Below are 25,750 nucleotides of genomic sequence, written 5' to 3' on the forward strand. Positions count from 1 at the left end.
ACCATCCAAACTTGGAACTATATTGCCATTCCTTCTGGATCAAAATAGCACTCTCATAGTTCAAGACGTTGGTTCACCACCACCTTCTCAAGATAATTAGGGATGGGTGATGGATGCTGATCTGGCCAGAAATCTCCACATCTGCGAACAAATAATTTAAAAAAGTGTGAGGACCCTCACAAAAGTCGGACCTGTCATGAAATGCAGCCATGCAGATAGTGATATACAGACAGGCAGCTAATGAACACAGAGAACAGGACATGACCAATGAGCAGGCAGGACACTCAGGGGTGGTATCTCACTATAAAAGGCACGAGGCGCTCACACCCCGCCTCTTTCCACTGATGAACATCTACGGAGTGAGTCAGGGTGTATGTACAGTATCACACCTCCAGCACGTGGCTAAGAGTTAGTCTGGTTCAGTCAGACTGAGTAACCACACTTAGGTTAGCAGAGAGTCGAACTCATAGAGAACTGTGCTAATTGTGCTACTGGTTCAATAAATCAGATTGAACTAACTTCAAGGTCTGGAGTATCTTTTGGTTAAAGCTGCATCCAGTTGCAGCCTGTATTATCCCAGAGTACATAACACATCAGGATCCATTTAATGTTTAAACAAGTTGCTGTTCAGACAGGCACAGTAGCATATTGGTTAGCACTGTTGCTTCACAGTGCCAGGGTCCCAGGTTCGATTCCTGGCTTGGGTCACTGTCTGTGCGAAGTCTGCACGTTCTCCCTGTGTCTGCGTGGTACTCCAGCTTCCTCCCACAAGTCACGAAACATGTGCTGTTCGCTAATTTGGACGTTCTGAATTATTGTACTTGTACTCTGAAGTTCTCAGTAAGTCCAGTCTTTATAATCCAACAGGCAAACTGTGGGTAGATGCCCCACACTTTGTAACCAAGTGGCAGATGCCATCCAAACAACTCTATGAGTTTCTCATCAATTCCCCCAGATGCTCATCACACTGTGAGCCAATCGGTCTCACTGGAACTCTGTCTTCCGCACAAGGGTTTAGAATTTTCACTCTTGAAGAACACGTCCGGGAATCTTCCTCCAATAACATTTTCTCTTGGTTTCCCTCACCAAGGACTTACCTCCAGGGTTCGAACTGCTCCTTCTGGCATTCCTCTGCCTTGGATTGCCAAGTGCGTTCAAGATTTGCCTTTCACACACTCTCTCAGACAACCAGCCCTGCCCACAGAACACCATGTACTGGATTCTCCGTTATTGGGACTATGCCCCCACGCCGGCATCAAAACTGTGGAGTTTCACGCCAGAAAAACTGGCATGCATGGGCAACGAATTCCTAGCCCTGCAGGGGCTAGCAGGGACCTGGCGTAGATCCAACAGCTTTTGCTGCAGTTACGGGGCCCCGCACGCCCGGGTCGGAGCCCGCGCATGCGCATGGCGGTGGCCTCCAGCGGCTGCGCTGTGCTCCATGGTGGACTCGGACCGCAAAGCTGGAGCCGAAAGTTAAACCCTCCAATTAACCGCGCGCCTGACCCTCAATGCCCGCACAAACATTTCCCAGCTGTCTATAAGGCAGCTTATAGACAGCTAATTGGCCACCAATCGGCCCGCCCTGACCAGGGCAGCCACGGACTGAGTCTGCAGCCGCCACGCGAGTATCCTGGCCGGCTGGAGCAGTCGAGACTTCGGCCATTCGAGGACGGAGAATGGCTGAGCGGGCCTCTGTCAATGGCCCCAGGAAGGTCCTAGGCGGCGTGGTACTCTCCGAGTACATTGCTTTTCAGGGCTGCAGAATTGGGGAACTGGTGCCGGTCCCAATTCGTTGCGGGAAAATGGATTCTCCGCCCCCGCACCGGCCGCGATTTCGGCGTCGGGGTGCGGAGAATCCAGCCCCATAGCTTCACAGGGCTGTAGTAATAAGTCAACAACCTTCTGGTCACCTTGAATATCTGGCTTCTCACAAGCCAATGTCCCCAGGTCTGCTCCGTGCAACCCTCTCTTTAACTGGGAGTCACTCAGAATATTTGTTTCCTCAGATTCCTGTTTTTTTGTTCCTTTGACAGGAAGCTCTTCTTGGAACTTGCTTCTGTCCCTCTTCTTGTTTTTTGAGACTTTCTTCTTCATTTCAAGGACTTGCTTTCTTGCATTGTTCTGGCAATGTCTGTGGAATCCTGTTTCCAACTCCTCTCAACTGATCTAACTGCTTTTACTTTTCTATGTGGGTCCCTGGTTACTTATCAACAGCCCAATTTCTTTTATACTCCCTGTTTGATTTAGGGCTGTTAAAATGTCATTACAATGCAGGTATCAAAACAAAACTACAGACTGGAAGCAACTTTTAATAATGAAACAAACACATTATACCCTACACGCATAAATACAAATATAACTTTCTTAAAACTATATCTCTTTCCTAACAACATACATTTGTCAATAAGAAAAATGGATGTAAACCTTGAAGTAGGCAGACATTTGATTTTTATTTGGAATAAATGAAAAACATAAAAGTGTTCAAACTTAGCACGATACAGTTAGCAGAAAGAATTACCTTAGAGGCTTATTACATACTCACATCTTTATCATTTTTTCAGTAATTGTTTTCTCCCGAGACCTCAGGTTTTGGTAATTGTCACTTGATAGGGTGAGAAATGTACGACCCTGACGATATTAATGTGTTTACCACTATAGTGTAGCTCAAGTTTATCAGGAAGGTTCACAAGACTAATGGATATTGGCTCTATAGCAGTTGGACCATGCAAGGACCATGGTCCATGCAATTCAAACTTAGAGGCTGATTTTGCTTGTTCTCTACCGATTGGGAGATGAGCATGGAATATTCTTGCATTATTACATGATGGCCTTTTGGGGATCAATGAGAAATGTGCTGGATCTTTAGCTGTAAAATTCAGCTTCATAGCATGTATTGTTTGTGTTCTATGGGTGTCAGTTTGCTTCTAAAATGGTGTCCGCGACATGCATGCACACTCACAATGCAGACTTTGTTAATGCAATATTAGGCATGGCATGAGTGTTGGTGTAGGGAGCATTTACACGAAGCATAAGAGAATAATCGATGCAGAAGAGGCCATTCGGCCCATCGGGTCTGCACCGAACCTTTGAATGAGCACTCTACCCATGTCAACTCCCACGTCCACCCTGACCTATATTTGGAACCTAACCTGCACATGGTGGACACTAACGGCAATTTATTATGGCCAGTCCACCTAACCCGCACATCTTTGGACTGTGGGAGGAAACCGGGCACCCAGAGGAAACCCACGCACACACGGGGAGGATGTGCAGACTCTGCAAAGACAGTCACCCGAGATCAAAAGCGGACCCGGATCCCTGGAGCTGTGAGTCAGCAGTGAATCATAGAATTTACTGTGCAGAAGGAGGCCATTCAGCCCATCGAGTCTGCACCTTGGAAATAGCATCCCACTTAAGCCCACACCCGTAACCCAGTAACCCTACCTAACTTTTTAGGACACCAAGGGCAATTTAGGATGGCCAATCCACCTAACAGCATGTCTTTTGGGACTTGTGGGAGGAAACTGGAGCACCCGGAGGAAACTCACACAGACACGGGGAGAACGGGCAGACAGTGACCCAAGCCGGGATTTGAACCTGTAACCCTGGAGTTGTAAAGCAACTGTGCTAACCACAGTAGTAGCCACTGTACCACTGTGCTGCCTATGGGTTAGATACCTGCCTCAGAAGTATGCAGATTAGGCAGATTTTGATATTAATCAGTGTGTAATGCTAATTAATGCCAATGCTGCCATTTTGGAGCTCAATGCTCCAGCTAACACCTTCTCCTTAACATGAGCATCTGAACATCTGTTGAGCAGCAAGAAGTCACCCCGGGCGGGATTCTGTGATCCTGAGGCTAAGGCTTGACGCCGTTGGAAACACCGTTGCGTTTCTCGATGGTGTCAACACGGCCTCAGGATCAGCAATTCTGGCCCCTACAGGGGGCCAGCACAGCACTGGAGTGATCCACGCCACTCCAGCTGCTGATCCAGGCATGAACTGGATGCCACGGGGCCCGTGCACGTGCACTGGCACTGTCGCCAACGCGCGCATGCGCAGTGGCTCCCTTCTCCGCGCCGGCCCCGACGCAACATGGTAGAGGGCTACAGGGGCCGATGCGGAGGAAAGGAGGCCCCCACCAGAGAGGGCGGCCCAACGATTGTTGGGACCCGATCGTGGGCCAGGCCACATCGGAGGCCCCCCCCGGGATCGGACCCCCCCCCCCCCCCCCACAGGCCGCCCCCGGATCCTTCCATGCCGAGGTCCCGCTAGCTGAGAGCAGGCGTGAATGGCACGGGCAAAGAATCGGCGGGGGCCTGCTCTACCGGCGCCGTGCCAACCACAAGGCATTGGTGAGACCACACCTGGAGCACTGTGCACAGTTTTGGTCCCCTTAGTTGAGGAAAGATGTAGTTGCATTGGGGGCAGTTCAGAGGAGGTTCACTCGATTGATTCCAGAGATGAGGGACGGAATTCTCCGACCCCCAGCTGGGGCGGAGAAACGCCGGCGGGCCCCACGAATCGCGCCACACCGCTCCGATGCCGGGGCGCTATTGGGGCCGGTGTTGTCGCGCGGCGCCGGTCGGGGTATGCGATGACTCTCCAGCACGGGCCGGCGCGCCGATTCTCTGGCCTGGGTGGGCCGAGCGGCACTCATCAAAAAGCCGCGTCCCACCAGTGCCGTTCTAACATCCTCTGAGCTGGTGGGACCTCGCCGTTGAAGGGGCCGGGGACGGCCTGTCAGGGGAGGGGGTTCTGACCCTGGGGCGGGGGAGGGTCTCTGTCGTGGCCTGGTCTGCGATCGGGACCCACCAATCGGCGGGCCGGCCTCTCAGCCCCCCGGCCTCCTTTCCTCCGCGCCGGCTCTGAAGCCCTGCGCCATTTGGCGTTGGGGGCAACGCGGGGACGAAGGCCACTGCGCATGAGCTAGTTGCCGCTGGTCCAACTGCGCACGCCTGGTCCCCGCGGCGCCGGGTTCAGGCCGGGATTGGCAGCTGGAGCGGCGTGGGCCGATCCAACGCTGTGCTACCCCACTGTGGGCCGCAGAATGGGGCCCTGGAACGGACGCCGACGTCGGAGTAAAACACTCCCGTTTTTACGCCGGTGTTGGCACTTAGCCGCCCGATGGGAGAATCCCACCCGAGGGGTTTGTCTTATGTAGGGAGATTGAGTAGTTTAGTTCTATACTCTCGAGAGTTCAGAAGAATGAGTGGAGATTAAATTGAGGTATAAAAGATAATAGCAATGGATAAAGCAGACGTAGGGCAGATGATTCCTATTGTGGGGCATTCTAGAACAAGAGGTCATAGTCTCAGGATAAGAGGTAGCAAATTTAAAACCGAGATGAGGAGAAATTATTTGTCTCAAAGGGTCGTGAATCTGTGGAATTTGCTACCCCAGAGTGCGGTGGATGCTGGGACAGTAAGTAAATTTAAGGAGTAGGACAGATTTTAATTAGTAATGGGTTGAAGGGTTACAGAGAACTGGCAGGACAGTGGAATTGAGGCCATGACGAGATTACCCATGGTCGTATTGAACAGTGGAGCAGGTTTGAGAGTCAAAATTGCCTACTCCTGCTCCTAGATTTTTGTTCTAAGAAAGAACTATTCTGTCTAATTCGTGGGTAGCACGGTAGCCCAGTGGTTAGCACTGTTGCTTCACAGATCCAGGGTCCCAGGCTTGACTCCCGGCTTGGGTCACTGTCTGTGTGGAGTCTGCAAGTTCTCCCCGTGTCTGCATGGGTTTCCTCCGGGTGCTCCGGTTTCCTTCCACAAGTCCCGAAAGACATGCTGTTAGGTAATTTGGACATTCTGAATTTTCCCTCTGTGTACCCGAGCAGGTGCCGGAATGTGGCGACTAGGGGCTTTTCACAGTAACGTCATTGCAGTGTTAATGCTAGCCTACTTGTGACAATAAGGATTATTATTATTATGATACACTTTGAGACAGATTGGTCTGTAAACTCAGAAATTAAGCCATCCAAAGGAAGCTGTTGACTGAAGGTGCATTAACCATGAAATCTGTTGTGGAAATCGCTCCTTCCATGCAAATTGCAGCAGACGAGGCTTTATTGTTTGGTGTCCAAGCAAAAATTCCTAAGCTGGAGCCTACTAAAAGTAGGTCTGAGAAAAATCTACCGTGTCATTGCTGTACTCAAGTGGGACATTCAGCAGGAGAATTTTTTTTTGGTAAGGAGAATAATTACAAAACATTGTGGTGAAGTAGGCCATATTGTATGTTGGTCACACCAAATTTCATCAGCACAAAAGAAATGTACCAAGAAAAATACAGCCAAATCTGCTAGTTGAGTTTATCAGTTACATGATGGAACTAAAGATTCACCAGGGGATAATGTGCCAAGTCAGCTTAAACAATTCATGCTTGGTGTCTTCTTGGTACAAGAAGATCAGCAACACTTTAGGCAGGAGTTTTTGGGGGTTATTCGGGAGGCACGGCAGAAGTTCATCCCAAGGAGGAGGAAACACGTTAAGGGGAGGACAAGGCATCCATGGCTGATGAGGGAAGTCAAGGACAGCATGGAAGCAAAAGAAAAAGCATACAAAGTGGTGAGGATTAGTGGGATGAGGATTGGGAAACCTTTCAAAGTGAGCAGAGGACAACTAAAAAAAAATAACGGGGGAAAAGATGAAATATGAGTGCAAGCTAGCTAGTAATATAAAAGAAGATAGGAAGAGAATTTTTCAATATATAAAAGGCAAGAGAGAGGCAAAAATAGACATTGGACCACCAGCATTGCTTAACAGCGATGTTACTCTCCAAGAGGAAATTGAGAAGGCAATTCAATCTCTTGACACCACCTATAATTTTGGAAATTGTCAGGCCACAAGATTGAACACAAATGGTTAGAAGTGATCAAAACTTATAGAGTAGAATTTTCAACTTTGGCGGATGAGTTTTAGCTAGGAACTATACCATGAATAAAAAATGGACTCCAGCCATCATTCTAGCCAAGCCAGGTCCGATACCTTAAACAATTCAAACAGATGACGAATGAGTTTGGTGTCAGCGCACTAACCAGTTATTAGCTTCACAAAGTGTACGCACAGAGTCTTCACCAGGAATATTGAAATCGGAATGAATAGACAGTAGTACATCAGAATTGATATCTATTAAAGAAGAAATTATTAAATCCACCATTGCAGAATCTTCAGTACCAACAGAGACAGATACTGAATTAGTTTCTCAAAAAGTACCACTAGCAAGTGAACAGGAAGGCACTTCTGTGATGAGCCAAATTCCTGAACATCGGACATTACCTAAACAAGACAGACGTTCGCCAAAGAGACTGCCTTACTGATTTATATCTGTATAAATATCATAGAATCATAGATTCCCTTCAGTGCAGAAGGAAGCCATTTGGCCCATTGAGTCTGCGCCGAGCCTCTGAAAGAGCACCCTAACCTAGGCCCAATCTCCCATCTTGCAACCCCTTATAGGGGCAATTTAGCATATCCAATCCACCTAACTAGCACATCTTTGGACTGTGGGAGGAAACCAGAGCATCCATAGGAAACCCATGCAGACAAGGGGATAATGTGCAAACTCCACACAGACAGTCGCCCAAGGTAGGAATCGAACCCGGGTCCCTGGCGCTGTGAGGCAGCAGTGCTACCTACTGTGCCACCATGCTTCACCAAAATAACATGATGATGTAATGTACTGAATTAATTTTTAACAGAAAAGTTGTTGGCATTGAAGGAGTAAAGAGAGAGGGGTGCTACATATTCAAGTCGCACTATTTGCTGATGAAATGTCACATTATATACAGTGACGTCAGCACAGTGTTTGGCTTGGGTGTCCACCATCTTACACTGAAGGCGCAACATCTCTTAATAAACCCTGCATTTTGTTTTTATGAACTTAGAGCGTGGCACCTCTACTTCTTTTCCTCTTTTCGGCAACCAAAAATAAAGACAGTGTTGAAGGTATTTGTTTGACTGACCCATAAGAATGATGAGACATCCCACTTCAAAGCAAAATAAGCCAAACTTCCTCACAACAAATTTTTTTTAAAAATTCAAAACATGGGCACCACTGGCTGGGCCAGCATTTGTTATCTATCCTTAATTACCCTTGAACTGAATGTGTGCTGGACCATTTCAGAGCCAACCACTTTGGTATGGATCTAGAATCAATATAATCTAGGCCGGGTAAGGGCAGCAGATTTCCTTCCCTAAAGAGCATTAGTGAACCAGATGGGTTTTTATAACAATTGACCTTGGCTACCATTAGACTATTAATTCCAGATCTTTAAAAATTGAATTCAATTTTCGCCATCTGCCATGGTGGGATTTGAACCCAGGTCCCCAGAGCATTACTTGGGTCTCTAGATTACTAGTCCAGTGACAAAAGCACCACACCACTACCTCCACCTTCACTGTGAGATAAAACCTTATGAGAATTAAAATAGTATGCTTCTTATATTTTTCCTGAGTTAGTGACAAAATGTTTTCAGCAATTTTGGTGATTTATGAGAATCTGGTTGGATTAAATGCTGCAATCTCGCATTGGCAAAACTGAATTCTGGTGCACTTTAATATTCCCTATCAGCACTCACTGATTTGTGCAATTCACCAAAATGCCAATGTTGGTATTTTAGATATATATCAGGGGTGCAATTCAGCTGCCTAACCCCCCCCTTGGGGAGGCTCTGGATCCCCCTTCTATTATGTAGTTCCCCCCCACCCAGCCCAACCCCTGGTAATGTCAAGCAGGCACCTGGGCACCTTGGCACTGTCAAGCCAGCATCCAGGCAGTGCCACTGGCACCCCGACAGTGCCACGGAGGCACCCTGGCAGTGCCAGGGTGGCACTGTCAGGCTGCATGTGTGGCACTGTTCAGGGTGCTAGGCTGGCAGTGCCATTGTACCCAGGTGCCAGGGGCAGTGCCAGGGTGCCACCCTGCCCTTTCCCAACCATCTGGGTTGGGGGTCTCCAATAGCATGGGAGTTTCCCAGGTGCCGTTGGCCTGGTCCAAGCTTGTGTGGACCGTACTAAACGGCGCCCGGGTGAGGTCTCCCAGTCACAGCTGTTGACTCCCAGGCACTGGGTGAATCCGGCATCCGAGTATTTAAATGAGTCATTCATCTCATTTTAAATATGTCGATCTGGATCTTGCCCAGCAAGGAAGAGATCCAGATCATGCCAGGCGGATTGAGTCAAAAAGAAATTTCCAGTTTGGAAGAGGGTATCCATATTATGGATGTGCTCTTAAAGGTGTTTGCAGGGAACAGTGAGAAACAAATTAAAATGAAAAAATTAAATGAAGGCCTGTTTTCATAACAGACTATTGGAAAGTGGTGGGCAAAGAAAAACACTTCATACTATGGGGAAAGGGATGACAATTTTGGAAGACCTGACTTGGTTGTCATTAATTTGAGCGTCGTGCTTTCATTCTTTCTCAGGCTTTTGAAGTCAATCAGGAGGATGGGATCACAGCAAACGTGAACTCAATCTGGCAAAAGTTCACAAAGCCTTTACAACCTAAGGTTGGACAGATGACCCAGACAGTCAAGCACCTGGCACATCCCTTCACCAGAGACAAAGTGCATTTGTAAGTAGTTCACACAGAAAAGTATTATTTTGGAAAGCGTATGATTTAGAAAAGGTTAATTATCGCTTGCTTTTAGATGTTCTGATGCATACATCAAAGGTTAGAGAGACGCAAAAGAGTGACCATTGCACGCGTCAAATAATTCTGGAATCTATTATCAAACTCTATATTTAAAATCTGTCTCAAAATTTATCATGTTTCCCCCAAATCCTCCTGGAGTAGCAGGGCCAGGGACAGTTTTACATGAGTAATCAAATATCAGACTGAAGAAAACAATATTCCAAAAGGTTGAAACATTATGGGGGCGATTCTCCAAGCCCTGCGCCGGGCTGGAGAATCGGCGCAACTGGGCCCTGACGCCAGCGCGCGATTCTCCGAGCTGCAGAGAATCGGCGCCATTTGTGCCGGCGCCGCTGGCCCGGATGGGCCGAGTGGCCATGCCGATACAACAGAGTCCCGCCAGCGCCGTTCACTCCTGGTTGCTGCTGGTGGGAATTCTGCGGGATCGGTCGTGGGGGGGGCGGCCTGTCGGGAGGGGAGGGGGGGCACCTTCACTGGGGGGGGCCTCTGATGGGGTCTGGCCCATGATCGGGGCCCACCGATCGGCAGGCCGGCCTCTTCCCCCCAGGCCTACTTTATGGCGAAGCCGGCCCCTGAACACCGACGCCACGCAGGTTGGTGTTGCCCAACTGCGTATGCGCGGGTTGGCACGGCGCCCATTTGGCTCTGTGAAAGGTGGCTGGAGCAGCGTGAACCGCTCCAGTGCCTTTGGGGGCCAGAATCGGTTGTACCATGGCCCGGTTTGCGCTGTCATGAAACACGACGGCGTTCGCGACGGCGCGAACACTTGGGCTCCACATCGGAGCATCGCACCCCCATATTTCTATGAATACTTTAAGAATTGTTTTATCACCACCCTGAATGACACTGAAATCAAAATTCATAGTTTGCCATTTGTCCTGAAGTGTCAGCTGTCATGTACAAATAATTTCAATATATTCTTGACCTTGTAGGTTTATTAATTGACTCTGGCTATTAAAATTGCATCTGTAGAAAACAATTGGGTCTCATTTCATCAAAGGCAAAATGGACTTAATTCAATATGTAGAGTATAGAATAGAATCAGACAGACTTTACAGCACATTTTTGTGGCGCCTTTCGAAAGGGCTCCTTGTCCTGTTCCCTCTCCGCACACCTGTTTTTCTTTCTCGAATATTTATTCAATTAAATTACAATAATGTATAAAATATTGCGAGGCAATTTATGCAGGTGAGATAAAGTGAAAATAGAAGCTAAGATAGAAGCAATGAAGGAGTGGACAGTAGAGCATGGGCTGGTTGAAAATGCCTTTGTTGGAGAGGATTTAGGGGTTTAATCAGGGGTTCCCCAGAGAGTAGGTTTGAAGATTCTGCTCCAAATGAAATGGGTGGGGGGAGGGGGGGTTGAGTGAGGGGAGGGTGGGGCAAGGGGAGGGTGGGGCAAGGGGAGGGGAGGGCTGGTATGGGGACGTAGTAAAGCAATGTATCGGAGGATGGGGGAGGCACAAACAATTAACCCTGTCTCTATGTTTTTACAGGTACAACATAACGAATAAGGAAACCTTTTTCGACAATGCAACCCGCAGTCGAATAGTAAGTCAGACAGTCAAATTGTTAGGAGTGGAGTTACTTGTAATTACTTTGACCATGAAAACACCTATAGTTGTGCCATCACAATATTCAGTTGAGGCAGCCACATGGTATCTGTAAGAACAAGGCGCAATATGGCGGTGCACAACCTTATGCCCTAGGAATCGGTTCCCCTTGAACCTGTTTAATGCCCAAAAAAATCAAATGGGATACATGCCAATTTCTACCCCAGCGTCTAAATGATGTTTGCTCAATGTGGCTCACAAAAAGTGCCATCGTGATGGACGGGCCCGCCATCCAACTGGAGTTTGACACCCCCTGGTCCAGTGGTTTCCTGAGCTGTCATGAGGTTTAGCATTAGAAAAATTCTTCTTCCTTCTCTGCTCCTGTTTTCTTGAAATCCTATGTGTGGTTCTGCCAACTTAGTGATCAAGAATGGATTTTTTGGGAGGATCTTTATGAACAAATTTATTGTAATTGGTTAAAAAAAAATGCTGCAAAAAATACACATTATTTCAAAATGACTGGAACAAATTTAACCCCGCTTCCCCATCCCGCATACCTGCTGTACTGTGTACATCTCGTCAAAAACGCTGCACAAAGTCTATTCCTCTTTTAGAATTTCTTTGCACACTGAGGTCACATGTGGAAATGACAAATGGACTTTCAAGGGAAAATGTGCAATCTCCTGGAACTTGCACCTACTATTTATTAACATTTACTTCCCTGCATTCTGGGACCTCACTGAGGGTATAAAACATGTAAAAGTGTTTAGAACTCAGTTGCGTGGGGTCCAAGGGTTGCTTGAGGTCCATGGATAGCAGTTTGCGACAGCCCTGCTCTCTCACGTAGATGTTCAATTCTGGTTGTGATCCATGACCCTTTGTTTCCCCAATTTTTCTTACAGGTCTATGAAATTTTAAAACGAACCTCCTGTCCAACAGCCAGATACAATATGGGTAAGCTCACTTCACAAGCCATTACATAAGCCATTCAGGATGGTTTTAAAACAATTCTTTAAGTAGTTATAGAAATCTAACACTGCGACCTGTTAGAGTGTTGGTTCCTTTAGTCAGATAGTGGCGATTTATGTTAAAACTGTTTCTGGCTCTGCTGCTATAGGAAGATTTTTGGGAGAAAGTGATATTAAAAATGTTTCTATTTAATTAAAAGGAGTTCCCAAGGGATTCAATTCATAGAACAGCAGGGCTGTAAAATGTAAATTAGGATTCCGATGAGGGATCTGAACTCAGGTAGCTTAGACAATGAAATTTAAGGGGTGAATATAACCCTGGCTGAAACAGAGCAGTTATAATCATCTGGGAGACTTACCCATCAACAGTCTACTCCCGTCCTCCAGTTTTCAGTTATTAGCTGAACCCCTGAGTAGGTGGTAATAATACCTGCCTAATGCTGGCGAGGTTTACTTCATTTCATTTAACCTTTATTTAGATAGCTAAGTCAATTGAGAACCAATTCTTATTTACAATAACAGCCTGGCCAAGAGGCTAACATCACAGCCACAGAAATTACACATCAGTATAATTCATTTAAACACTAAAAGCAATAATTAGCAGTCAAAAGAATTCACAGTTTAGCAAGTACAAGTATCAGAGCCTCATCTCTTCGGCAAAAGGCATCCACGGTGGTAAAATTAATTAGCTTCAGTTTTTGTTGTACCTCGTCCCATTCAATGATAGCCACAAACTGAAATGATTTATAATTGAAGACTGTGCTCATCCTTGGAGTGACCAAATTGATCAAGCACATGACCTTAGATTATAAGAAGGGTGGGATTCTCCGATCTTGTCCATGGTGGTATCCATTGCAAGCGAGAACAGAAGATTTTGCATTCCAGCCAAAACTCAATTCACTTTAAGGTTCCTGGAAAATCCCAGCTGTGAACGAGGCAGAAGACAGTAAAATGTAACCGACTTTTCAAATAGGTGCTTTCCTTAGCAAGGTTCGACAAATTAACAGAAGCCAGAGGAATGGCGCCTTTCGTACAATGAGATCCAGTTAACATGGTGTAGAGGCCACAGTGATGGGTGGGAAAAGGGGCTCCAGTCACAAATCTAATTAACTTCCCAAGAGCAGTTTTGGAAGTAATTTTATAAATAAGGTCATCTCAATCAAAAATGGGCAGGATAGGCATCTGAACTATGGTGTATCTCATAGAATCATAGAATCCCTACAATGCAGAAGGAGGCCATTTGGCCCATCGAGTCTGCACCGATGGTCTGAAAGAGCACCCTACCTAGGGTCATGCTCCCACCCTATCCCCGTAACCCAGTAACCCCAGCTAACCTTTTGGACATTAAGGGGCAATTTAGCATGGCCAATCCACCTAACCTTCATACTTTGGACTGTGGGAGGAAACTGGAGCATCCAGAGGAAACCCACGCAGAGATGGGGAGAAAGTGTAAACTCCAGACGACACTCACCCGAGGCAGAATTCAACCAGGTCCCTGGCGCTATGGGGCAGCAGTGCTAACAACTGTACCTCCATGCCGCCAAAAATCACAAAAGCAATAATGTAACGATGACCCCAGTGAGCTATCGACAGCAATCTGCTCAGTTACATTTAGTCATGGTGGTTGGTCAGGTACTGAGGTTAATGGGGCGTGACTGGTTCCAGGAGATCAAATTAATTTGTCTAGAAATTTTAGAAATGGTCCGCACAAGATCATCAGCAAGTCCAAAGATATTTTCCACAAAGGACCGGGAAAAATAAAAGGAGTCAAGGCGAGAATTCATGTGAACACTTAAACCACCAAGATTTTTCAGGGCTAGACATGTGCTCTATGCGTTATTGGAGAAGGTCGAAATGGAGTTGAAAAGGCTGGAAGACCTAGGCTCAATTCAATCAGTGCGATTTTCAGAATGGGCAGCACCCATTGTGCCAGTAGTGAAACCAAATAAAAACATTTGCTTCTGCAGGGAATACAAGCTGACGGTGAACTAGACAGTGAAGCTGAACAAGTACCCCATCTCCAAAATTGAAGACCTGTAAGCAAAACCAGTTGGAGGTTAATGCTAATAAGTTGGATATGAGTCATGCCTACCAGCAGCTAGAGCTGGACAATTCTTGAGGGAATATATGACCATATACATCCATAAGGTGTTGTACCAGTACACATGCTTGCCAGTTAGAGTTTCATCAGCTTGTGCTATATCCCAAAGCACTAAAACGTTCCATCAATATCTATATGGGAGACATTTCACTTTAGGGACAAACAACAGGTCACTTGGGTTGATTCAAGGAAGATACAGCAATTCCACCAATAGCTTTGGCCCATATGCAGTGTTGGGTGTTGCTCCTGTTGACTTTTGAGTACACCATTGAACATCATTCAGCGACACAAGTAGGCAATGCAGATACCCTGAATCATATTCCTTTGCCAGAGATTGGTGCAACTCCCACACTACCAGAAGAGATAAGAATGGCCATGAATTTTCTCAACACTTTGCCAGTGTCAGCTCAACAGGTTAAGTACTGGACAAACAGAGGCCCAGTGTTGCTGAAGGTGAAAAATATGATATTGTACGGATGGCAGAATGAGAGAGCTTGTGAGGAAATGAAGCCTTACCAGATCAGGAAAGACGAGCTCAGCTATAAGGTCGTCCCCAGGCCAAGAAGAGAATTATTACTGGAAGAGTTACACAGTACCCATCTGGGCATCTCTAAAATACAATTGCTAGCGAGAAGCTATGTGTAGTGGTCCGGCACTGACGCTGCAATTCAACCAGTGGTAAAGCACTGCGATCAGTGCCAATTTCAGTAGAGGTTACCTGCTACAGCTCCATTACATCTGTGGGGATGGCCAGGTTGACCCTGGGTTAGGGGCCATGTCAAATATGAGGAACCGTTATGGGCACTTGTGAACGCCATTCAGAGTGGATGGAGGCGTTTCAGATGAGAGCCACAACTGCTTAAGCGACAGTTGAGAAGTTGGGACAGTGTTTTGCAAACCATGGGGTGCCAGAGGCCCTTGTTTCGTACAATGGAACAATTTTTACCGGTGCCGGGTTTCAGACATTTATGATTTTTAACAGAATAAAACATCAGGCAAATGCATATGGGATACAGGGTAATTTGGTATGGTGGATTCAAAATTGGCTTAGTTGTAGGAGACAGAAGATGATCTGAGAAGGCTGCTTTAGTGACTGGAAGCCAGTGTCCAGTAACGTACCACAGGGATATGTGCTAGGTCCCCTATTATTCATCATCTATCTAAACAACATTGATGACTATGTGGGGGATAGGATCAGTAAGTTTATGAATGACACAAAGATTTGTTGGGTGGTTAACAGTGAGGTTGAGTGTCTTGGGTCACAGGAAGATATAGATGGGATGGTCAAATGGGCAGAAAAGTGGCAGATGGAATTTAACCCTGAAAAGCATCAGGTGACACACTATGGAAGGAGAAATTTGACAGGGAAGTATTCAATGAATGGTCTGACACTCAAAGGTACTGAGGAAAAAAAGGAGCCGTGACGTTTGTCCATAGCTCTCTGAAGGCAGAAGGGAAGGTTAATAGGGTGATGAAAAAGACATGGGACACTGGCTTTTATCAATTGAGGCATAGATTACAAAAGCAGGGAGGTCATGTTAGAGTTGCATAGAAATTTGGTGAGGCCACAGCTGGAGTACTGTGTGCAATTCTGGTCACCACATTATAGGAAGGATGTGATTGCACTGGAGGGGACACAGAGGCGATTCACCAGGATGTTGCCTGGGATGTAACATTTAAGTTATGAAGAAAGATTGGATAGGCTTGGGTTGTTTTCGTTAGAGCAGAGAAGACCTAGGGGCCCTCTGATCGAGGTGGACAACATTATGAGGGGCATGGACAGGGTGGATAGGGAGCAGCTGTTCCCCGTGGTTGAAGGGTCAGTCACGAAGGGACACAGGTTCAAGGTTAGGGGCAAGAGATTTAGGGGGATTGTGAGGGAAAGCGTTTTCACTTTTTAGGCTCAGGACAAGGTTACGTTTTGTGTTCCCAAACTTAGTGGGGGAGGTGGAGACAAGCTAGAGGAACCAGAAGAGGAACCAAGATTTGTTTAAACATGCAAGAGCATTCGGGATAGAGATCTAGTGTTTGTGAAGAACTTTGGTAATGGACCAAATTGGGTTCCAGGAGATGTTGTGACCAGAACAGGGCCGGGGTCCTATGAAGTTAAAGCACAGGACCATGTGATGTGCATGTGATTTTAATATAGCATGTGACCAGTTTTGTGGGCGAGAGCCATCCCAAGAGCCAGTGATGCGACCTGATCTGATTGTGCCAGCAGGAAGCATTGTGGGTTGCCCGAGGAGTGAACTGACAGATCAGCCAGTAACAGGCCAGTATGTTATTCCCCCAGGAAACAGTAGAAACAGAGGAAGGTGAAATGCCGGTACATGGAGCAAGTCCTCGTGAAATAAGACCTACAGTAACTATCTCAACAGAAGAACTTCATTCACTTGAGCCACGTTGCTCTAAGAGAGAGAAGAAGTCACTGGCAGACTAAGTTATTGATGCACTAGTGTAAAAATGTTGATTATAATTACTGTTTTGGCAATTGTGTAATTTAGTTATTCCAATGTGTAAAAAGAGACATAAAGGGGAGGGATGCAGTAACTGGCCCCTTTAAGTGATGTTCTCTGAGGGAAGAGTCATGTGATCTGCTAGTCCAATCAGGGACGGAGTTGGAATTTGGCCGGGACATGTTGGGTCTTGTCCCAGCAGTTGGACTATAGAGCTGACAATGTAAACACCATTTAAGGCATTTTACAAATAATTGTTTATAGTTGTAGTAAATCATTGTGTTTTATAAGTTAACTGCTGGAGCCTAGTCTTGAAGTTATTACACTGTAAATCCATCCTGTGGTTCTAGGCTGGAGATATTGATGAGCCTTAACTCTGCGCTTATTGTAGGCTGTGATACTGGTGAAACCTTGACATAAGGGATGTAATGCACTCGAAAAATTACAAAGTGCTGTTCCAGGCACATTTTTGTGACAGCAATATCGAGGTTGAGAACGCTATTCAATGGCACTTAGCTGTTTTTTTGGCTCTCGAGGAGCCACACTTTGAATTTTTTTCCGAGGAGCTGAACCTGCCAGCAGGACTGGCACCTCACAGATCAAGCCATCATTTTGAAAGGCTGCCCTGATCACTCCCCCCCCCCCCCCCACCACACACTTTTAGACCCCCCTCTTCACCCTCCACTGAACCTTTCTGCGGCTCCCTCAAATCTCCCTCTTTCATTGGCATGGCCCCCAAGGTTCCATCCCTTGGCAATGCCAACTTCGCACCCATGCACTTTGGCAGTGCCTGCCTGGCAGTGGGTGATCCGGTGCCAAGGTACTATCCTGCCCTGTCCCCGGCCACATGGGGGGTCTAATTGCTTCCGAGACCCCCGAGTTGCCATCATGCCTGATCCACGCTTATGGAAATCAGTGTTAACAGGCGCGGCTGTTTACTCCCGGGCGCCGGCTGACTGCGTTGGCAGATTATTTAAAGGAACCTAATGGCTCATTGAAATATTATTATCTCGGTCCAGATCACGCCGGGCATAGGGTGGCTCGCGATTGGCCTGGCACAAAGCCCAATTTGGGGCTGTCCCAGGATTTCCTCATCTCACCCGGCTCCGTGCCAGGCACACGCAGTGACTGAGTCACGCCAAAGATTATTGTTGTAAGCTGGGACACTGGTAAATCTTTGACTGGGAGCTTTTGGTTATAAGATCAGATGCTGCTGAGTTTTTGACGCCATTATAGGCTTGAATGTGGTGGCGATTTTGTGGTTCTAACTATAAATTTGTTTTCAGGTATCACCACTTTAATAGCAAACGGAGTTTATGATTCAGCTTACCCTCTTCATGATGTAAGTCTGATATTTACTGTGGTATGTTGTTTTCTAAAGGGGGTTAATGTAAAAGTATACAACAATCTGTAGCTTGGTGCCAGATCATTGAGTTGCTCCAGTGAGTGACAGAACATCATTATAGGCAAACGACGATGAAAACAAGCAAGGGTACAAGATCAAGATATATTTAATTCCAAATAGTTCTGATATTGGAGAGAATGTAGAAGTGCTGTTTAGGGATTATTATTTCTTTATTTCTTTGTCGTTAGTATTTTGAAGTGAAAGATCTGAAGATGGGCAGCACAGTAGCAGAGTGGTTAGCACTGTTGCTTCACAGCACCAGGGACTCTGGTTCGATTCCCGGCTTGGGTCACTGTCTGTGCGGAGTTTGCATGTTCTCCCTGTGTCTGCGTGGGTTTCTTCCGGGTGCTCCGGTTTCCTCCCACAAGTCCCGAAAGATGTGCCGTTGGGTAATTTGGACATTCTGAATTCTCCCTCTGTGTACCCGAACAGGCGGCGGAATGTGGTGACTAGAGGCTTTTTATATTAACTTCATTCATGCTAATGTAAGCCTACTAGTGACAATAAAGATTATTTAAAAAAAAGAGATGGGGAAACAAAAAATGGGACGGATGTATAATGGACAGTAGATTTGATATCGCCCATTTCACATTATCAGCTCAAGTCAGAATGATCCTCGGAGAGTCCAAATTAAGGACTGGACTTGGCAGAGAAACCTGGAAAAATTATGAAATGGTGCATGATGCTTGGAGATTTTAAAAGCTAAGAAAATGAAATTGTTTTGGTAAGGGAAGAAATATATATTAGGCAAGCAACAAACATTTACCCGGGCCAGTTTGGCCATTAGTTATATTAACTCAGGTTAAGTCAAATACTTAATGGCTAAGATTCTGATGGGCTCAAAGTGGTCACACCCACTGGTCAGAGAACCAGAGGGGCAGCTCCTCCATCAGTTCTGTAGGAAAGGCCCAAAGGAATCAACTACCCTTTGGGCACTTAACTAGTCAGCTTCAGGCATCCCCAAAAGCAGAAGTCCCAAACATGAGGCTGGCAGCTCTTCGTGCCTTCCACACCAGAAGGAGTGGTGGCAGCTGGAGCCAATGCACCCACTCGAGGTCCAGGATCTTTGTGGGTCTCCAGACCAGGATGGGACTCGTGAGAGAAGGGGGTGGGGGGAGAAGAGAGGGGGGGGTTGGGGGGTTGGTGTCAAAGGGAGGGTGGTGAGTTTCAGTAGCTGCCACCCCCACTCCTTTCCTGGTGATAGGTCCCTTGATTGGGTACAGATCAATTCACCTCCCCAGGAGGCCATTGGCAAACTTGGGAAGCCTTCTGAGGGCCCAGGAAAGGCACGAGGCCCCCATTTAACCTCTTAGCCACCATTAAATTGTGGTGGGTTCATGGATAAGGGGTGTCAATCGCCTAATTGACATCCCATTGCTGGTTACCAGTAATCATGCGGCAGCCTGTTCTTCCCTCAGACTTAATCAGGGGCATTTTTGTCATCAATGGGAGCCAGAAGCAGAACCTTTCCATGATTACTTGGGCCCATCTGCCATGTTTCTCATCGCAATGTGCTGCATTAAATCCAATCCAATATTTGGATGTGGAAGTCACGAGTGAATGTGAAACATACTCCCATGAGGAGCATGTAAGGTCAATACCATAGATGTGTTTAGTGGAAAGCTAGATAAATAAAAGGGGGGGGGGGGGGAAGAGTAGAGGGTTTTACTGATAGGGTTATTTGAAGAAGAATGACAGGGGGCTTGTATGGAGCAGTTGGGCTGAATGGTCTGTTTCTATACTGCACATTCTGAGTGATTTCATATTATATTTGTTTTTTTCAAAGGGTGATTGTGAAGACACTGATTCAGAAGAGAACGAACGCAAGGTAAGGTAGCCAACAAATCTATTTAGTTATCATCACATCTCTAAGTGTTTTCAAAGATGCAGATGCAACCATATGGACAATATTTGAATCATTTTAGCAGCATTTTCCTTTACAATACTGTGGAAGTATTTCACCATTTAGTGAAAGGAACCAGCTGAAAGAAGTCAGAATTATCTGAATTGTACTACTGTTTACTATTTCTGATGCCAAATTTTAGTCAGTTTTAATTTGCGTCTGTTCTGAAGAGTATTTTAAGAAAATCTATTTTGCATGTGGATAACTACCAAATTCTCCTGAAATAATGAACAACTGTATGGAAGGCAGGTTTGGGTACTTAATTTGCAATCCTTTCCTCAGCATTTTCTTTCCTGAACACTGGGTGCCTTACCAGTGTTTAAGAATGGTCAGATAAATCTTGTGTCATTCAGTTATGATTTCAGTGCTTTCCCATGTTTTATTTGGGAGTTTCTAACCTGTGTCAGAGATGCCACCAGCAATGTGCATCAAACACAGCCAGTATTATGGTTCTTTGGCACATGTCTCACTAAGAACATATTGAGGACAATTAACCTTTGAGCATGTGAAGGCAGCAGGGACAGACACACAGAGAGAAAGTGAAATTGGAAAGAGTATGAGAGGCATATCCAATTGGGAATTCAAAATAAACTTCTTAACCCGAAGAGTGGTGAAAATGTGGAACTCGCCACTACAAGGAGTGGTTGACGCGAATAGTATTGTTGCATTTAAGGGAAAACTAGACATGTTTATGAGGAAGAAGACAACAGAGTTACATGACAGATTTAAATGCATGGCAAGAGGCTTAAGTGGTGCATAAACCTCAGCAGAGGCTGGTTGAGGCTGAATGGCCTTTTCCTGTACCATATATCCGATGTAATCCGTAGGGAATAGGAGAAATACAATCAGGATTAAATTTTCAGACAAATAACGACGAGAGGAAATCAGAAGCCAGGCTCAACTTTAACCAGCAACATGTTTTAAAATGCCCATATTCAGCATCTCTCAGCCTGTCTAATATTGAAGTAAGTTTTCAGTTTGTTACTGTAACAGCTGATCCTCAAATGGACAACTTTTTTCCTCATTGTTCAACACAACTGTTTAGTACCCATTTATAAAAAAACATTTGGCTAATTGTTGCAATGTGCGGGCATTCAGTAGACATGATCAAAATAGAATGCTGGCAATATTCAGCATTTCCAGCAATTCTAGATTTTGCTTCTGATTTCCGGAATCTGCAGTACTTTCACAGCTGGTGGGATTATTGGCTAATTTGGCCCTCTCTGATTATAATCCACTCTCTCACTCGCATTCCCATTTAATAAGTCTCCATACCAGAAGCGAAGCCTCTCATAATTCAAACCTTTTTTACATTGGGCACCAAAGGGCCTGACCTCCTATAACATCATCACCTTATAAATAAGGGCCAAAAATGCATTCATTCATTTTGGAAACAGGATTCAAACTAGCCAACAACCAGAAACTTGAAAGTACCAACTTTGTGCAAATGGAGTCTTTGAGTGCTTCAATTGATCATAACCAGTTATTTGTGAAGGTACCCGAAATGTACTCTTGTAATCTATTAATGTCTTTAATTTACCTTATAGCTGCTGTATCGCGAATGGGCCCGATATGGAGTGTTTTATAAATACCAGCCAGTTGACCTGATAAGGTAGTTTTGAAATGTTCTTCCTTTGGAAATAACTGAGAAATGTTTCTTAATTCTAATGATTATATGGTTTTAAAGTATCACACAAGGGTACCGTTGTGGAATATTGGGAAGGTAATAGTTTACTGAAAAACCATTGGCATAAAGGTTAGAATTAGATGTAGCCAGTGCTCTGTGTAACAGGAGCACAAACCCAGAACTCATTCATGGAGCTTAACTGATTCCTGGCCGACATAAATGTCTGCCAACTAAAATTAATGACCCTTAAAAGTTGTGGCCAGCACTTTTTGCCCATCCCTGATTGCCCTTGAGCAGGTGTGGTGAGCCGCCTTCTTGAACCTCTGCAGTCCATGTGATGTAGATAAACCCACAGTGCAGTTAGGAAGGGAGTTCCAGGATTTTGACCCAGCAACAGTAAAGGATCGGTTCTGAGTCAGGGTGGTATGTGGCTTGGAGGCAAATGTGCAGGTGGTTGTGTTCCCATGCATCTGCTGCTCTTGTTATTTTCGGTGATAGAGGTTGGGTCCAGTGGAAGGAGCCTTGCTGAATTTCTGCAGTGCAACTTGTAGATGGAACATGCTGCTGCTACTGTCCGACTGTCGTGGATGGGGTGCTAGTCAAGTGGACTGCTTTGTCTTGGATGGTGTTGAGCTTCTTGAGTATTGTTGGAACTGCACTCATCCAGGCAAGTGGAGAGTATTCCCTTCCAGTCCTGACATGTGCCTTGTAGGCAGTGGACAGTCTTTGGGAGTTAGAGGTGAGTTACGCACTGCAGATTTCTCAGCCTCTAACCTGCTCTTGTAGCCACAGTGTTTATATGTCCAGTTGAGTTTCTGGTCAAGGGTATTTGATACTGGGAGATTCAGTAATGGTAATACCATTGAACGTCAAGAGGAGATGGTTAGATTCTCTTTTGTTGGACATAGTCATTGCCTGGCAATTATATGGTGTGAAATTTACTTGCCATTTACAACTACACAGCTGAATGTAGTCCAGGTCTTGCTGCATACGAGCATGGGCTGCTTCAGTATCTGAGGAGTTGTGAATGGTGCTGACATTGTCCAATCTTCAGCAAATACCCCCACTTCTGACCTTGGAGGGGATGTCATCGATGAAGCAGCTGAAAATGGTTGGGTCTGGAACACCACTCTGAGGAAGCCCTGCAGTGATGTCCTTGAACTAATATGATTGACCTCCAACAACCACAACCATCTTCCTTTGGCTCCAACCAGTGGAGATTTTACCCCAATTCCCAGTGGTTTCAATTTTTCCACAGCTCCTTGATGTTACACTTGGTCAAATGCTGCCCTGATGCCAAGGGCAGTCACTCTCACCTCACCTCTTGAGTTCAGTTCTTTTGTCCATGTTCGGACCAAAGCTGTAATATGGTGAAGAGCTGGGTGACCCCGATCAAACCTAAACTGAGCATCAATGCACAGGTTATTGCTGAGTAAGTTCCGCTTGATAACACTGTTGATGACCCCTTCCATCACTTTACTGATGATCGAGAGTAGACTGATGGGATGGTAATTAGCCTGGTTGGATTTGTCCTGCTTTGCACGCAAGGATATACCTGGGCAACTTTCCACATTGCTGGGTAATTGCCAATGTTGCAGCTGTACTGGAACAGCTTGGCTAGGGACACGGCAAGTTCTGGGGCAAAATATTCAGTACTATTGCTGGAATATTGTCAAGGCACAATATACCCAATGCCTTCAGCATTTATTGATATCATGTAGAGTAAATCAAATTGGCTGAAGCCTGACATCTGTGATGCTTGGGACCTCTGGAGGAAGTCGAGATGGATCATCCACTTGACACTTCTGGCTAAAGATGGCTGCAAATACTTCAGTCTTAACCTTTACACTGATATGCTGGTCTCCCCATAATTGAGGATGGGGATATATTTGTGGACCCTCCGCCTCCTGTTGGGTTCTTTCAAACTGGATGTGGCAGGACTACAAAGCTTAGCCATATGTGAGTTGTGGGATTACTTATCTCCGTCTATTGCATGTTGCTTCCTCTGTTTGGCACAGATGTAGTTCTGTGTTATAGCTTTACAAGGTCGACACTTCAGTTTTAGGCCTATCTGGTGCTGCTTCGGGCAAGCCTCCTGCATTCTTCATTGAACCAGGGTTGGCCCCCAGCTTGATGGCAATGCTAGAGTGGGGGATATGCTGTGTCAAGAGGTTACAATTGTGGTTGAGTAAAATTCTGCTGCTGGTGGCCCACAACACCTCATAGATACCAAGTTTTGAATTGTTACATTTGTTCGAAATCTGTCACATGTAACAATGTGTTACTGCTACACACTATGGCGAGTATCCCCAATGGGAAGATGAGACTCTAACCCCACAAGAACTCTCACTCCTACCAATACTGTCATGGAATCTCAAGTAGGTTTTTCCCTTTTGTTGGCTCCCTCATCACCTGCTGCAGACCTAATCTAGCAGCTATGTTCTTTAGGATTTGTCCAGCTCAGTCTGTAGTGATGCTACCGAGTCACTCTTGATGATGGACATTGAAGTCCCCCACCCAGAGAACATTATGTGCCTTTGCCAACCACCGTGCTTCCTCCGGATGATGTTCAACATGGAGTACTGATTCAGCAGTTGATGGGTTAGAGGCGGTGCTAGAGAGGGGGAAGTAGGTAGGAACCAGCAGGAGGTTTGACCGAATGCCATGAGATTTCATGAGGTCTAGAGTTAATGTTGAGGATTTCCAGGGGACTCCCTCCCGACTTGAGATTCCATGACAGTATTGATAGGAGTGACCACCAGACAATCCTTATGGAGTAAAGTCTCATCTTCCGACTGGGCACATTCTCCATAGTGTGTGGCAGTAACACATTGTTACTTGAGACATATTTTGAGCAAATATAGCTACCTCTGGTGGATGGACATGGTGGTGCCTGGGTACTGCCTGTTCGGCAAGATTTTGAGTATAATGTTATTTTCTTAATCTGTGGGACAGTTTTGCCACTTTTGCCTCAAGCTGCTGTCTCATAATAAGGAGGATTTTGTACAGTTGCCAAGGTTGGGTATGTGTCATTGATGTTTCCAGTGCCTTGATTGATTCTATGTAATTTGTTTGGTTTCACAGTGGCTTGATGCGACCAGGGCATTTCAGAGGGCAGTTAAGCATTAGTCAAATAAAATCAGATAATTATTGGTGAATAAGTTCTCTGATCCATGTTCCTATCAAAGGACTACTCTTGAAGGGTGGGTGAGTCAGAGAGAAGACTGCATTGTCGTAGTCATAGAGTAATGGAAGTCTAAGCACAAAAAAGGCCCTTCAGCCCATCGTGTCTGCACCGGTCAAAAACAACCACCTAACTATTCTAATCCCATTTACCAATACTTCGCCCACAGCCTTGTATGCCTTGACATTGCAAGTGCACGTCTAAATAACCTTTACACTGATATGCTGGTCTGCACCACTCTTCAGGCAGTGAGTTCCAGACTTCCACCACCCTCTGGTGAAAAAGCTCCCAGCTCCTCTAAACTCCTGTCCCTGGCCTTAATCAATGCTCCATGGTCATTGATATCCTCCACTAAGGGGAAATGTTTCTTCCTGTCTACTATATCTATTCCCCTCATAATTTTATATGTCTCAATCATGTCCCCCTCTGCTCCAAGGAAAACAATGCAAGTCTATCCAATCTTCACAGTTAAAACTCTCCAGCCCAGGTAACATTCTGGTGAATCTCATCTGCAATCTTTCTAATGCTATCAGATCTCTCTTATAATGTGGATTCCAGAACTCCAATGTTAATTCAACATGATTTTCCCTTAAAGAATCCACGCTAGCTTTTCAAAATTATCCTACACTTATCCAAATGAATACTGATTTTGTCCTGAATTATAGTTTCCAGACATTTCCCTACCATTGACATCAAACTGACCGGTCTGCAATTGCCAATATTATTCTTGCACCTGTTTTTGAACAAGGATGCAAATTTGCAACCCCCCAGTCGTCTGGTTCCATTCCTGTGCCAAAGGAAAACTGGAAGAGTATCACCAATGCCTCTGCAATTTCCACTCTCACCTCCCTCAGTATCCTTGGATGCATCTCATCCGGTCTCAGTACCTTATCA

At 45.7% G+C, this 25,750-nt stretch overlaps 1 protein-coding gene across 4 annotated transcripts in view; it reads left to right on the forward strand.

Annotated features, from left to right (window-relative positions):
• Positions 1-25,750, forward strand: part of LOC119973322 (anoctamin-2-like) — a 168,881-nt gene that overhangs the window by 56,412 nt on the left and 86,719 nt on the right. For all 4 annotated transcript variants that reach the window (XM_038811193.1, XM_038811194.1, XM_038811192.1 and 1 more), the window contains 6 exons: positions 9,431-9,579; positions 11,156-11,210; positions 12,115-12,166; positions 18,024-18,079; positions 19,929-19,970; positions 21,593-21,657. In XM_038811193.1, the coding sequence (XP_038667121.1) occupies positions 9,431-9,579; positions 11,156-11,210; positions 12,115-12,166; positions 18,024-18,079; positions 19,929-19,970; positions 21,593-21,657 (419 nt within the window). The remainder of the gene's footprint in view (positions 1-9,430; positions 9,580-11,155; positions 11,211-12,114; positions 12,167-18,023; positions 18,080-19,928; positions 19,971-21,592; positions 21,658-25,750) is intronic.

The sequence above is a fragment of the Scyliorhinus canicula genome, chromosome 11, assembly GCF_902713615.1.
Source record: "Scyliorhinus canicula chromosome 11, sScyCan1.1, whole genome shotgun sequence".
NCBI classification, from domain to species: Eukaryota; Metazoa; Chordata; class Chondrichthyes; order Carcharhiniformes; family Scyliorhinidae; genus Scyliorhinus; species Scyliorhinus canicula.